Genomic DNA, 14,672 nt, shown 5'->3' with positions numbered 1-14,672 from the left:
CATGAGAAGCAGGATACCTCGCCGACGATGGCACATCATCTAAGCTGCAGGACTCGGCAAAAAGGCTCATTGGAACGGCATATCAAGGAGGCATCGACTAGGAAAGGAAGACGTGGCTCGACCACGAGAGCCCAAAGCAGTGAGCCCTATGGTGCTGTCGAATCTTCAGTCTGTGTATAGAAGCTGTCTCTCACGACCCTCCTGTCTCTCCTTCCATACGAAAGAAGACCCTTTCTTCCCAAGATGGGCGGCTGCATGGTGTCTTCCGGTGGCCGGGAACCAATTCGGCTCAGTTGAGCTGTAGCCTGACAGCCGTGCTGGAGTATTCCGCAGAAACCACAATCGCGATACGAGCAAACTTGTCCGGACCCCTATGGCTCTACCGAGTTCATTTGACTCTTCTTCGGACACACGGATGGGGGAACGGAGAAACGGGATCACCGTGGAGCTGCACACTTACTCGTCTGCATTGATGTCGAGCAAGGATACAATTCGCATCCAGTTCGACCACTCTGCATGGAATCATATCTGGTTGCAACGATGATATGTCGGCGAAGCGCTTTTACATGGGCTCTCATCCCTTAAACATACATGATGGGGCGAACAGCAACACGAACAACAGCACGGGAAGTTGCACTGAAAATAGCAAATCCCTCGTCGTTTCTGCATGACCCAGCAGCAATGAGCGAACAGTCATGAGGAGGAAGTGTCGTGGTTGTCTGCCTCGACAAGCAGACTGGGAGGAGAACTGGACAAGATCTGCGGACAAGCGATTCTCAGCAGCAGGGTATTTTCGCCATTGGCCGAGTAGGCGCTTTGAAACACCGGGGCCGTGCTGGCATGCGCAAGCGGGCAAAAATAGCAACTTTGGGGATAAACGGGTTCGGGAGGTCAGGTTAGGACGGAGTCGTCGAGGCTGTTGACTTCTTGCAACATGTCGTGGATTGCTATGCTCGTTGCACAGGATACGTCAAGCAGCGTCGGTGGATTGCAGTAGGTACCTACTTAGGTACCGATGTAGGTAGGGAGGCCAGAGACTCAAGGGCAACCACTTGTGGGCCTGCGGGCACGCCTGAGATGCCTGGAGGCCTGGATGCCATGCCCCTCCAGAGCCTCCGCGGATGCTTCCACAACGTTAAATGGGCGAGACCAGTCGGGTTCCGGCCCAGACTCCCACGGCGAATTTCGTCACAAGGCGAGCTTCTGCTGATTTGCCACGAGCGCACGAGATCGTCAACAAGCAGCGTTGAATGCGAACAAAGAACTGACGCGGCGGTGGCTGGTGCACGGAGAATAACAACAGACCCAAGCAGTCCTCTCGCTGCTCAGACTTGAAGCCTTTAGTGCAAGTGGCTGTCTGACTAATTACGCGACTATCTTTGGGCGCTCCTAGGGTGTGAGAGACCTTCAAGCCCGGAACTCAAGCTCGTCGCGCGCTGCAATCTTAACGATGCACTGAGATCGGGCGAGACGCATCGGAATGATAGTTATGCTGACGGTCCCTGCCTGCCGGTCTGCGAAGGTGCGACGCCGGAGCAGGGTCGACGAGGGTGCAGATAGGGCTGTCTGCAAAATTGCACCGGTGGAGACCAAGCAAAGGCCCAGGTGGTAGCGGTGGCAGAGCCTATCAGCAGGACAGGGCACGGTTTCAAAGGGTTTGCTGGCCCAGCTGGTGTTCGTGTGGTGAAGCTGCAATCACAGTACTGAGTAGACACGCAGACTTGACGGTTCCATAGTCGCGAAAGTCATGTCCCAGCGCCGTGGTATCGCTAGAGTTGAGCTTGGGTAGAAAGGAAGCGAACCAAGAGCAGCGAGATCCCAGCCAGCGCAACTGGCCATGTTCTCGTGCAGCAGAATTAAAGGGTTCAACGACGCTAGTTCAATGCTGCCTCTGCCACGGCGCTGGCTGCACGCACGGCACCTGCCTCTTCCTCTTCCATCATCCTGTCCTCTCTTTCATCATCGAACTGCCATCCTTCACATCTGTCTACTCTTGTGGTTCGCGTGTCGAGTCCCTCTCTCCAGCCTGCTTGATTTGATCCGCCGCAGCTGGGGCCAACCATCCCTAAAGTTAGGGCAGCGGAAATCCTCGAGACCTGCCTAAGTCGTTGCCTCGCCTCAGCACCTCCGCCTCCGTCTGGGAACTCCGCGTCCTCGACTCCAACCGCCACACTCTTTACAAATCTACCTCTACTCTGTATTCGTTCTTCGACCTGATTCTGCGACACCTCGATAGTCAGCTACCTGTGGCCCTCCGAACGTCTACAGTTGTAGGCGCCGACTCCTCCCCCCCGACCTCCCACCGACCTCTCGCACTTCACGCCCAGCCGTCCCTCCCAACTCGACCCTTTCCGTGCGAGTCGGACGCTTGATGGCTGTTGGTTCCTTGTTACTTTGCATAAGCTAGCTGGTGAAGGTTTCGCTCGAGGACGAGAACCCCTTTGGTGGCAATTTGTGGCCCCATCATAATCCAACAAGAAACTTTGCTGCATCTTTGCTACCGTTGTGGATTGGAAACAAAACCCTGCTTGACTGCACAGTCCAACCTCATTCTTTGGCCCTTCGCATGGTAAAGAGGCATTGCACAACATGAGAGAGGTCAATTTCAGCATCCCCAATGTCAACAAGGCGTCAGTCCATATCACCACAACCCTGTATGACCGACGAGCTTTGGACTGCACTTCAACACTGCCCCTTATCAACTCGCTCAACCATCTGGCCTACCTAACCACCTCCTCTGCGCGTATCCGCGATATCCTTACTGTCGATGGCGGTGTCGAGCGTCTCGTCTGCATACTGAAGGAGGGAAGGAGCAAGGATGAAATGCACATGTGGAAATGGAATCTCGCTTTTCAATGCATTGTCAATATCGGAGTACGAGGGTCAGAGAACGTCCGGACGCGTGTCGTCGAGGCCGACATGGTGCCTGTCATTGCGACCATCCTGTGGGACTATATCTTGGTGATCGAAATGGAAAAGGCCAAGGCCGATGCTGAGCAGGAGAAGCGCAATGGTTCGAAACACTCCGGGAGCTCCAGATCGTCCAAGTTATCGAGAGACTTGACTCATGACTCGGCCGCGAGGACTTCCTTCTTCGAACATTTGCACGCCGCTGCAGACAACCGCTCCCGTCGTCAAGCTCCACCACCGTCGCTTGAGCTTCCTCAATCCTTCTCTCAAGGCTTTGGCGGCGCAGAAACAGGCCCGCCCGACGGCGGCGTGCTGCCACCCAGCGTTCTTACCTCGCCTCCGGAACGGACTGTCTTCCCGCGCCGCGAGTTGCACCATCACCACCACCACAGCCGGGGCCGCGAGAGCAGAGGTTCAAACCATGGCTCTCTGGCCTTACAGCCTCCAGCTACCGCAGTCCCCTCTATGGACACTTCAGACGGGTTCTCACTGCGCCCGGTCCGCGAGGTAGACAGACTACCCTCCATGCTGCCGCCTCTCAACACAGGGGTTACCTCGCATCCCGATTCGCCAACCACACCATCTGCACCTCTCCACCGCGGACTCTTGTCTCCAGTCGGGCGCCGGCTAAGGAGACCCTCGATTCGTCATCAGAACTCGACCGGCGACAATGATGATATGAGCATGGAAGATGTGGCTGGAGCCGACGATGAACTGCTCGACCCCGAGGGTGCTCCTGAAGGTCGAAGCAGGGATCAGACGCGTGATCCGAGTCCTAATGAGATGGATGGACGCCAGCCCTTGACTTTAGCCATTCCTCCACCGCAAACTCGAGATATTGACGATGTCGATATTGCTCAACAAACACCAATCACAGGTGGCATGGGCAATCCCTTGGGCGGCACGATCCACGACACGTTGGGCATTTCGCCCATTCCCCCTCCGCCGGCCACTGCGGCTTCCCCTGCTATACCACTCAATGCCTACCCCAACTTTTTCCTGCGAAATGCCACTGCCACTGCCTCAACAACAGCTCTCATGCCACGCGATGAGGACGTCCTGATGGGGCTGCAGTTATTGGCCTATATATCGAAATACTGCTATCTCCGCCACTACTTCCAACAGACTCATCTGGTCCCAAGACTTAGGATCGACCGAGAAGTCGAGAAGATTTATGGGCCTGTTCGAGGCTGTCCACCACTCCCGGAACCCACCGAAGACGAAGACGAGGAGTTTCTGCAACCCGATGACTACAATATCTTCCCTCTCGTTGAGAAGTTTACTGTCCGTCATCATTCGAAGGACATGCAATACTGGGCGTGTGTGGTTATGCGCAATCTCTGCCGGAAAGATGACGCTCGAGGAGGGATTCGGCAATGTGCCAACTACAAATGTGGCAAGTGGGAAGAATTCACACGCCAATTTGCTAAGTGCAGACGCTGCCGCCGGACCAAGTATTGCAGCAAAGTATGTGGCGTATTCTGTTCCCATTGGAAATCTGTATGCTGACCCGTCGTACCAGGAATGCCAACGAGAGTCGTGGAGTATGCACAGGCACTGGTGTCACTTGGAGAATGCGTACCTCAATCGACGTGGCAATGCTTAAAACGTCTACCAAACCTGCATAGCCATGGAGTACGGGCACTGAGCGTTGAGTTGGCGTCGGGGAATTTCTGTTGTGGCGTAAATATCAGCATCTCTTTTCGAAACTCAGCCATGGGCAGCGACCACCACGATTGATGTACAGCGATTTCATATTGTTGAACGAAGCATGAAAGGCTTTTGGGCAGAACATATTACCGATGACGGTAGTCGAGGATGCGGCGTTGACATGAAGAGACGGTATCCAGAGGACTGAGACGAGCATCAAGGCTACCAAAGGTGTTTTGGATTGCTGAACCTTTGCGCTTGTTGCGGGCGTTTCGCTGTGGGCGGCCACTGTGCAGCCTCGGATGAAGTATTATTGACCCAAAAATGTGTAGTATGACGACCAGCGTAGTGCACAAATGATGAACATTTACCAAAGATTGTGTCCGTCTCCCTTGTCGCCGTCCTTCAGGCATTTGATCCACAGCACTGGTTCCTACTGGGACACCAGCTGCGGTGTGTAAGAGGGAGGCTTCCTCCAGTGTATCTCATTGGACGTGTTGGTTGGCAGGGATTCTGATTGTACCTCGTACGACTAGAGCGACAAAGCCGCGGAGGTCGCCGCTTGAGCATACCAGAATTCGCCACTCGTGGTGGGTCGGAGCCATTGGCGATATCTACGCGTGCGAGGGTCGCTGACTTGTCTTCTCCCTGACATTCGCTGCTAGACCCCTCGACCAAAGCCTTCGCTCGGTTTGAGCACGTCTACGGAGTACGCCCGAATCGCCGTCTGTGAGCGTGATTCACCTCCCCGGATCTGTCACAGACGCATACACTTCTACCGAACACCAGGCTCCGGGGAATACCTAGTGCCGTCACAATGGGTTCGATAGGGGAGAGCAGTAGCGCCATACAACTGCCTGTGATCGACATTTCAGACTTCTCCGTCGAAGTCGGCAAGCGGGTGTTGGAGGCTGCAACCAAGTATGGATTCCTCTACATCGACACAAAAGGCACAGACTTTACGGAGGAGATGGTGACCCGCGAGTTCGAGCTCTCACGTCAATTCTTCGCCTTGCCGGACGGGGAAAAGGAAGCTTGCCGGATCAATCAGACAAACCGCGGCTGGACAGGAATGCATGGCGAGATCCTCGATCCCAAAGCGCAGCGCCGGGGAGACTTCAAGGAGGCATTCAACATGGGAGAGTTCCAGGAGGGCAAACCGCAGCAACCGATTCCCAAGTTCCTCGAAGACCATATTGCTGAGCTCGCAGACTTCGAGCGGACATGTAAGCGAACCTGCGATCGGGTTCTCGATCTCCTCGGTCTGGGGCTCGAGGTCGAGGAGCCCAATTTCTTCTCCTCGCGGCATACTCAGCCCAGTGGGTGCACCGTCCGTCTTCTCCATTATCCGGCCATCCCCGCAGATGTTGACTACGAGCCGGACGTGGACGTGAGAGCGGGTGCTCATTCGGACTATGGAAGTATCACACTCCTCTTCCAGCGGCCATCACAGCCAGGACTGGAAATCAGGACGCCTGAAGAGACATGGGCCCCGGTGCCCGTCATCCCAGCAGGATACCGTTCGACGACGTTTCCCCCGATTCTCGTCAATATCGGGGACCTGCTATCGTATTGGACGAACGGAATCCTCAAGAGCACGGTGCATCGCGTTATTTTCCCCAAAGACGCTCGGCGAGGAGGAGAGGATCGCTACTCGATAGCATACTTCTCTCATCCCGGCGACGACGTGGAATTGACGCCTGTGCCAAGCAAAACCGTGGCTGCCCATCACTTGAAGGAAGGGGAAGAAGTTGGCTATGGAGGAGGGGCTACGAGTAAAAGGGCACTGACCGCGCAAGAGCATCTGCATAGTCGGTTGAATGCGACATATGACTTCAGGGGAGCGAAAGCGAAGGAAGAGATTGACAGTACTGCCTGAAGTTAGTTCATCGTGGCTCTCGTGGGACAGAGCAGGCCAGAGCAGGCCAGAGCTACGGTGACGAGGCTTCAGTACAGCCTTGCATTGGACCCCTGAAGATCGTTTGTTTGTTCGATGCGGAGTAAAGTTGTACACAGTAATTACATGGATTGTGAGGGCGCAGCTTCACTCTCTCTACTCTCTCGTCCGCCTTCCCTCTCCCTCTCTCTCCGACACAGGTTACATCTTCATTTTGATAAGCTGACGCGACTTCGCAATTTTTCGTTCGTCCTTTGCCTGCGCTAGTCTTTGTATTCGGCGTTGTTTCGTTTTGACGCAGGCCCCGCCCGTTTCCTTCTCCAAGCAAAGTCCAGGATGTCAGGTATGGATGCCCAAAGCCCTCCATCGTTGCCTCTCTCTCATACCAGGTCATAGTCCAGAGGCTCGATGTCTGGGCGAGCAAACATGTCGAATACTGCCAACTGCACATGCTGAAGGACGCTGTCATTGGCGTTGATGCCTCGTATTATCTCAACCTGCGCCTCAATGGGAACAACGAAGAGCCTCTCAAGCACGCCCTCGGCGGGCAACCCTTCACCTTCAAGAGAATGATAGAGGAAGACATTACCTTTCTGCGCCAAAATGGCATCACCCTCATCTTCGTTTTCGACGGCTTGGATTATGTCAACAAGAACCTGCGCACCTCGCAACTGGCGGCGAGCAGGAGAGTGCAGGATGACGCCTGGCACGCCTATCTCAATGGAGACAGCAAGCGGACTGTTGCCGACTTTGGAAAAGCCACATACGATGTTGATACCACGGCCAGAAGGCTGCAGAAGCTACTGGCTGAGAACAACGTGGAATACATGGTTGCGCCGTACAGCGCGACGGCACAGGTGAGTTCGTCGGGGTCAAGATACTGTCGGCAGTGGAAGCTAAACATGGCCAAAGTTGTCCTATCTCCTCGCATTGGAAGACCAGTTCATCGATGCTGTCATGGGTAGTACCGAGTGCTTCCTCTTTGGCATGGATCGTGTGGTGACCGACTTCAACCGGAATGATTCGACCCTGAGCCTGGTCAGCCGGGGGACGTGCGAGGGGATCCTGAAAGCCGACAGAGATTTGCTTCGAGACGCCCAAATCTTGCTTGGAACGTCCTTCACGCCTACCTTTCCCATCCTTGAAGCAATGGCTACTACCAAATCGACGGGTGTCGTTGATGCCATTGCCATGCTCAAGGGTTTTGGAAACAGTGTCATTCAACTCTGCAATTATCACCGCGAAAACTCTCAGGTCCAACATCTCAAGTACGCTGACCGCTACAAAAAGGCCATCATGACCATCAGGCATCATGTTGTTATGGACAAGACGGGCGTGGTGGCCCCGCTCCACTTCGACGAAGCTCCTGGCGATGTCCACGAATTCGTTGGACAACGTCTCCCTGAAGAACTGTTCTTCTACCTGTCCAAAGGCATGCTGGGTCCCGAGATACCCAATTGGCTGACCTCGGGTGAAGTTGTGCTGTCGCTGCCTGGAGGTGTGCTGGACTCGGAGCCTTATCGGAGACTGGTCATTGAACTGCTCAACCCTTTCCGAAGCGAAGCCCTCAAAATCTTGGCCGAGTCTCTGCACTACTACTATCAGTCCAGAGTTATCAAGGTAACCCCGTGGGTCAATCAGGATACCAGCAATTTGACCATCGAGATCCGCTATGTCCCAGCCATGAAGCAGAAACTGGCCCAATGGAAAGTTCGAGGCGCCCAGATCGAATCCATCGTCGGCAAAGGCGAGGTGAGTGATTTTTCCCACCTCATCATTTACCGTTGTTAAACATTGGCAGGACGCTAGCTTGTTTCTGCCATGTCTGCGGTCTCTGAAGGACGCGGCCTTCGCCAAAGAGACCATAACGAAAGACAAGGTCGAACATCCAGCTCTTCGGACTGCCGACGAGGTGGTGGCGAATGCAATCTTTCGGTATCTACAAGTTCGCGGATACGTCGACGACCAGCACAACTTGACCACCTGGGGCAAAGCTTTGGCAGCGGCATTGGAAGTTGCTGATGAAGAGTACACCATTGTCGGCATAGAAATGCTGAGAATGGGCCTCTTCACTGGCAACTTCGCCTCTGGAGACCCGGTGTCCAAGACAGGTTTGTGGAACAATTGCTGTACCTGGACACTGCTAACGGAGCTGCAGATAAGGACCACGATCGGAAGGTCAACACCAACCTCATCTCCAAGATCGCGTGTTTGAGTAGAATTCAGCACAAATCTATGGGCTTTGTTGGGCCTCTTGATAGGCAGTTATTGACGTTTGCCTGGAAGATCACGGCGGTTCGCACTACTCTTCGAGATCTCTTGGAGACAATCTTGACGAGTATGTTCCTCAATGGTGATGTTGATCGCGACCGCGAAGATTGGATTACGCTCATTCAAAAGTATATAAAGCCTTCCCTCGCTCGCGATTCGCATGGCTGACATCGGCTGCAGACTGCCCTTCGCCAGTGACAATGGCTCGGGGAACGGTATCGCTGTCAAGACTTACCTAGATGCAGTCAACGAAGAGCCAGAGGTAACTGAGGCATTGAAAGCCAGCATCAAGCAGCAGGAGGGGAAATACAACTGGTTCGCGCAGCTCCGAGGCAGCGGAACGTTGACAAAGAGTCTTGACCGAGCCTGGAAAGTTTGGGACGCCGTAAGCCACGCTCACAACCCGCCGGTTAGCATACGTGATACTGACTTCCGGTAGCTCTATGCCGCGACTCAAGTGCCGGGTACAGAGGTAAAGGAAGCTAAGCTCTTTTCTGAGGTCAACGAGTGGCTTTCTCCCCGACGATGAAAACCATGTGGGAGTCAGGCAGAACTTCCAAAGTGGTTCGAGAGCCCAACAAGTGTCCCATTCTGACCTTCTCGCTTGGCCAACGCCGCGGCTTCGAGTAAGAGGTGTCTCCTCAGGGTCGCGCCATGACCATATAGCACAAGGAGCTGAGGAGAGGCGGAGCCTTTGCTTTCGAGATGCATGTCTGCAATCACAGGTCAGACTGGCCTGCAGATGGTCGACCGACCTGCTGGGGTCGAGGGCCTAATCACCCTGCGCCACGGAGGCCCTCGCATTTGGGTACGGAAGAACTCTTGTCGAGGTGGCCGTCAGGCAAGCAGTGCCTCGCGGTCAGCCCTGCAAAAGCTTTCTCAAGTCGATCGAGAACCCAACTTTCGGATCATTCGCGGACGGGATGTCAGGTGGGCGAGTCTAGCTAGAGGCAGGTGCTTTCATCGGTCGTCTGCCAGCTCACTGCGCTGCCTGTCTGAAGCCTTCACGACTGGACCAGACCCGCCGAGGTGCAGTAGTCCTGTGTAACAATTGCCAAAGATGACTTCTGCAGCCTACCACCCCGCTTCATCCTCATTTTTTCCAACCGCTAAAGTAAGCCCTCGGAGTTAATAGAGACGCCCAAGAACCAAAGGATCTCACGGGCCACGTGCCACGCGCCACCATGCTAAGGACGATTTGGCAATGTTTCAACGGAGGGGGAAGACGAAGATGGCTCACTTCGCGCGGAGACGAACTGGTCGGACAAGGCTGAGAACTCTCTAGTCACCACCACCACCGACCGCCTCAGACGCGGTCCTCGCGCAGAAGATCGTCGAGGCAGTGCGAAGATGCAGAAAAAGACAGACGAACAACTCCGCGTCAAAGTCCGTGGACGTGGTGCAGATCAATGAATGAAATGGGTGGGACGGAATCGGTGGCCAAGGCGGCGTTGGTTCGTCTGATGAGTGCCATCAAAGGTACATACTGTACGTAGTGTGATAGCATGGTAGTGTGGTAGCGAGGGCTCCTTCTTTTCCAGCATCATTTGTTGTGGCCCGACACGATTCGAGTACAAGCCATCTCACGTACACGGTACATAAGATTGCGCTGGCTGGCTGGCCGCCGACATTGCTCGGACACATTCGGACAGGTATGGTGCTGAAGGGGCTATGGAAGAGATGGCATTCGACAAGAAGGCCGTCGAGGCCGACGCTGCGGTGGTCTTTCCCTAGGGCCATGTTTTGATGGGCTTCCGCAGGTTGTTGGATCGAGCAAGACACCTGGCAGCTGGGATTGTCGGACTGGGGCCCTCGGATCATTCAATTCTCGCTTGGAGTGGGATGCGAGAACTGCGACCGTTGAACGGGACATTCTGGTTACTTGGTACTCCGTACAGCCCTGAGAGCCCCCCATTTTAATCACACTGTAAGCGATTGGCGCGGTGATCTCCTAAACTCCCGTTCGTCGACGCTTCGCCTTACCGAATGCGTGGCTGGCATGCTCCGTAATTGACGGTCCAACGGTTCGGTGTCATCGTACGAGTATCACCCTCACTTATCATTCCGGGCAGTTCGGGACGACCTGGCGCAGTGGCCCTCGTATCTCTATTACACCTGCATACATTCCTTAGCCTGCGGCTCACGACGTCAGCGCCGCGCTCGTGACACAGATATCGTTCGTTAGCTTGCCAAAAAGCAATGTCGTGCCTGGAGATTCCGACATGGTGGACACCCTCTCCTTCTCTCCATCCTCGAGCCTCGAGATCGAGATGGACGACCACGGTTCGGCGTCAAGAGACCAGTCAAGGCAGAAGCTGCTCCAGCACTCGGTGAGCCCTGGTCGAGGATGGCTCGGCGGGGTCGCCAGGCACACGCTGGGGCTGATGCTGCTGCTGTGTGTCGTCTTTCTTTGGACCATGTGCAACTTTTTGGGTAGTGTACGGACGATAACGTCGTCGCCGCAAGCAGGGATCAGCAGGCTGACTTCGGATCCCTAGAGCATATTCGCCGACAGCACCTATGCCAAACCCTTCTTCCTCACCTATCTCAACACGTCGACCTTCATGCTGGCCATGATTCCCAACCTCATCCGCACCGCGTACAGGAGACATCGCGACCGAGGGGACCTGTACGATACCGTTCGCTCAAGCGTGTTACGCACAATCAGCAAGAAAGGCTACAGACCGCTGCCGGATAATGACACCGTACAAGAAGACTCGCAGGGAGACGACAGCGAGTCCGAAATATCCATACACAAGCGACGAACGGCTGATAGATCGACAGTCGGCGACCGCGACTTCGGGTCGCACGACGTGGGAGAAGAGGGCGAAATCCTAGGCATCATCCCGACGGCGCGGCTAGCATTTACATTCTGCATGCTCTGGTTCGGCGCCAACTACTTCGCCATGTCCTGCTTGCAATACACGACCGTGGCATCCACCACGATCCTCACGTCGACGTCAAGCTTCTGGACGCTCCTCATCGGCGCGCTCACGCATACCGAAAAGTTTACGTGGAGGAAACTGTTTGGTGTCTTGATGAGTTTCGCGGGCATACTGTTGATCAGCAAGGTCGATCTATCGGCAAGGACGGATGGAGAGACGGCCCCGACGAGACGAGAAGACACCTTCCCCGACAAACCGGCCGGGGAACTCGCTCTTGGCGATGCCCTCGCCTTGCTGTCGGCCATCCTCTACGGCGTCTACACTGTCATGCTGAAAAAGGCCACCGTGACGGCCCTGCCCCGATCGATCAACATGCCCCTGTTCTTCGGCTTCGTCGGCACGTTCAACTTCATCTTTCTCGCTCCTCTGTTCCCCATTCTGCATTTCACGGGGCTGGAACCGTTTGCGTTCCCGCCCACGCGCCGGATCTGGACGGTTTTGATCATCAACAGCGTGGCGAGCTTTGCGTCGGACATTTGTTGGGCATATGCCATGGTGTTGACCAGTCCATTGTTGGTCACGGTGGGGTTGAGTCTGACGATCCCGCTGTCTCTGGTCGGCGAGATGGTGTTGCAAGGGCATTATGAGGGATGGGTTTATTGGGTCGGCGCGGGAATCGTGGTCGGCAGCTTCTTGTTCATCGACCAGGAAGAGAAGCGGGAGGAAGAGAGCGAAGGGCAATGGCACGAACGGCCGGATATGGGTGTTCGAGACGAGGAAAGAGAAGGCGAGGTTGATCTCGGAGGGCGCTCTACGTCGGCGCTTGGATATGGAGCCGGCGGAACCATGCAATCATCCTAGACTGGGGCGGCTGAGATTCTTTGGATACCACTGTTTGCATTATACATACGTGTACTGTACATCTACATACGGCGTGGTGCAAGTTTGGATAGAAGGATGCAGCATCCAAGCGAGGAAGCGAGCGAGTAGCCTGCAATCACGCACGGATCCGCCGCTTTACGGCACGGTGCAGTCCGCTTGAATTGCTGAAGCCACCGACGACATCCACGTCGCCGTTGGCTTAGATGGTTGAGATGCAGCAGACCACGACGACTTCGTCCACTCGTATACATGGGGCACCATGTCACGTGCCACTTGGACGACTTCTTTCCCTTTCTTCCTCTCTTCGAACTAACGCTGACTTGTGCCACTCCTCCGCGTACGGAGATAGTGACAGGCACACCTTGTCACGAAGGATGGTGCAATTTTGGCCAGCTTTTGTCAAAGAAGCGAGGCCGATGAGAACTTTGCCGGTCACGCCATCATGCTATCATTTGGGGGGAATGTCGACGTGAGGTGGTACTGAGCTCTTGGTTTCCGCGACCATCGACATGAGGTACGGAGTACTAGACTCTTGGTCTTCGCGGTCATCAACATGAGGTAACGCTGGACTCCTGGCATCGTGGCCATCGGCGTGAGGTATCACTAGACTCTTGGTCTCGTGGTCATCGATTTATGCTGATGCTCCCGGCCCCCATCGGACACGATGCTACGGATCAACGTGCCGCGACTGGAGAGATTGTACAAGGATTGTATATGAACCTTGCCACATGGCGGGAGCTCCAGAATGTCTTCTCTTACAAACTCTGGTCCCTTCTGCCGTAGAACGGCGGCGGCGGCTCAATCCGAGCAACCAAAGCCCGAGACAGGAGCTGGACTGGGCGCTGAGACAGAACGATGGTATCTCGCACGATGAACAAGCGGAGCGGGCTGTGTGCTAATCACCCTCTAGGCTCGTCGACGTTGCTGCATACCCTGACGGTAACGAAGACAAACGCGGAATCGGCCTGTTCAGTGCCTTCTTCCTCACGTTCAACCGTATTGTCGAAACCGGTATTTTCGCGACTTCCAGCACTATCTTCTCCCTTTCTGGTACAGTAGCACTGGACTCAGCGTCTTCGTCTGGACTGCAGGGATGATCTTGACGTGGATCTGGCACGCATCACGATAGCATTCCTCATCCATGGATGTACCCTCCATAAGGCCAGCGACTGCACCACCTCATACGTATCATCAAGCTCGTCATTGTCCTCTTGGTTGTCGTCTCCGGGTGGGCGGCTCTCGGCGGCGCCCTGAAAGTTCCGAACCCTCATGACTTCGACAATGCATTTGCTGGAACAACCGGCAGCGCGTCAATCACGGAATTCGCTTCTCGCAAGCGGCGTCACACGTACAAGAACAAGAGCCCAGCGCAGATGAATGCTGAACGAATTGAACACGGGTCCCGCGTCGTCATGGCCCGGTACAATGTCATCCGGAGTCACATCGGATACAGCAACGCCAAACTACGGACTCAACGAGACCAAGAACCCTACCCGCACGCTGAAAGATCGCAGCCCCAGCGGCTATTATCCTCGTTTCCATCGTCTACATGCTTCGTCAACATCGCGCACTTTGCCGCCGTGCCCAAAGAGCAAATCATATCCGCGGGCCGCATCCTCGCGGCCTCGTCCTTCCACAACGTCTTCGCCACAGCATCGAGAGGGCGCTGTCCGTGTTCGTCGCGCTCTCCAGCTTAGGCAACGTCCTTAGCGTCATCTTCTTGCAGGGCAGTCTTGTCGAGACATGGACCGCGAGGGATCCTCCCGTTTTCTCGAACCCCTTCAACTCCCCTCTCGCGGGTCTGTTCGAGTATTGGTGTGTTTCTATGATCATCATACTCGCGCACCCACTGGTGGGTGCGCATAATTTTTTTTTATCTCTGTACAGGAATAAGTTTTCCATCGAGCCTGTAATCCACGTATGATATCCAGAGTGAAGATGAAAGCCAAGCGAAAGGGAAACCAGAAACCACGAACCACGAACCACGAACCACGAACCACGAACCACGAACCATAGTCCACGAAGCTGACGTCGAAGCTAACAATCTCTCTATCTAACACCACAGCGTCATCTCCTGACCTCTCTCCATCGTTGAACAGCGTCATCTCTTTACCTCTCTCCATCTCCATCGTTGAACAGCGTCATCTCTTTACCTCTCTCCATCTCCATCGTTGAAC

The 14,672-nt window shown here is 54.9% G+C and overlaps 5 protein-coding genes across 5 annotated transcripts; all 5 read left to right on the top strand.

The window, feature by feature from the left end:
* Positions 1-2,589: 2,589 nt before the first annotated feature.
* Positions 2,590-4,516, top strand: G647_07592 (uncharacterized protein; the record flags this gene model as incomplete). The annotated part of the gene is made up of 2 exons (XM_008731906.1): positions 2,590-4,377; positions 4,433-4,516. The coding sequence occupies 2 exons, from the start codon at positions 2,590-2,592 to the stop codon at positions 4,514-4,516; spliced, it is 1,872 nt and encodes a 623-aa protein (XP_008730128.1).
* An 861-nt stretch (positions 4,517-5,377) lies between these two features.
* On the top strand, positions 5,378-6,439 carry G647_07591 (uncharacterized protein; the record flags this gene model as incomplete). The annotated part of the gene is made up of 1 exon (XM_008731905.1): positions 5,378-6,439. The coding sequence occupies one exon, from the start codon at positions 5,378-5,380 to the stop codon at positions 6,437-6,439; it is 1,062 nt and encodes a 353-aa protein (XP_008730127.1).
* A 354-nt stretch (positions 6,440-6,793) lies between these two features.
* G647_07590 (uncharacterized protein) lies at positions 6,794-9,257 on the top strand (the record flags this gene model as incomplete). Its single annotated transcript, XM_008731904.1, has 7 exons — positions 6,794-6,800; positions 6,854-7,314; positions 7,370-8,209; positions 8,259-8,568; positions 8,616-8,856; positions 8,909-9,113; positions 9,168-9,257. The coding sequence occupies 7 exons, from the start codon at positions 6,794-6,796 to the stop codon at positions 9,255-9,257; spliced, it is 2,154 nt and encodes a 717-aa protein (XP_008730126.1).
* Positions 9,258-10,950: 1,693 nt separating this feature from the next.
* On the top strand, positions 10,951-12,474 carry G647_07589 (uncharacterized protein; the record flags this gene model as incomplete). Its single annotated transcript, XM_008731903.1, has 2 exons — positions 10,951-11,166; positions 11,227-12,474. The coding sequence occupies 2 exons, from the start codon at positions 10,951-10,953 to the stop codon at positions 12,472-12,474; spliced, it is 1,464 nt and encodes a 487-aa protein (XP_008730125.1).
* A 766-nt stretch (positions 12,475-13,240) lies between these two features.
* Positions 13,241-14,192, top strand: G647_07588 (uncharacterized protein; the record flags this gene model as incomplete). Its single annotated transcript, XM_008731902.1, has 3 exons — positions 13,241-13,353; positions 13,406-13,545; positions 13,657-14,192. The coding sequence occupies 3 exons, from the start codon at positions 13,241-13,243 to the stop codon at positions 14,190-14,192; spliced, it is 789 nt and encodes a 262-aa protein (XP_008730124.1).
* Positions 14,193-14,672: the final 480 nt, after the last annotated feature.

The sequence above is a fragment of the Cladophialophora carrionii genome (assembly GCF_000365165.1).
Source record: "Cladophialophora carrionii CBS 160.54 unplaced genomic scaffold supercont1.6, whole genome shotgun sequence".
Classification (NCBI taxonomy): Eukaryota; Fungi; Ascomycota; class Eurotiomycetes; order Chaetothyriales; family Herpotrichiellaceae; genus Cladophialophora; species Cladophialophora carrionii.
Note: the sequence above shows the minus strand (reverse complement) of the source record. Positions and strands in the feature narration are given on the sequence as shown.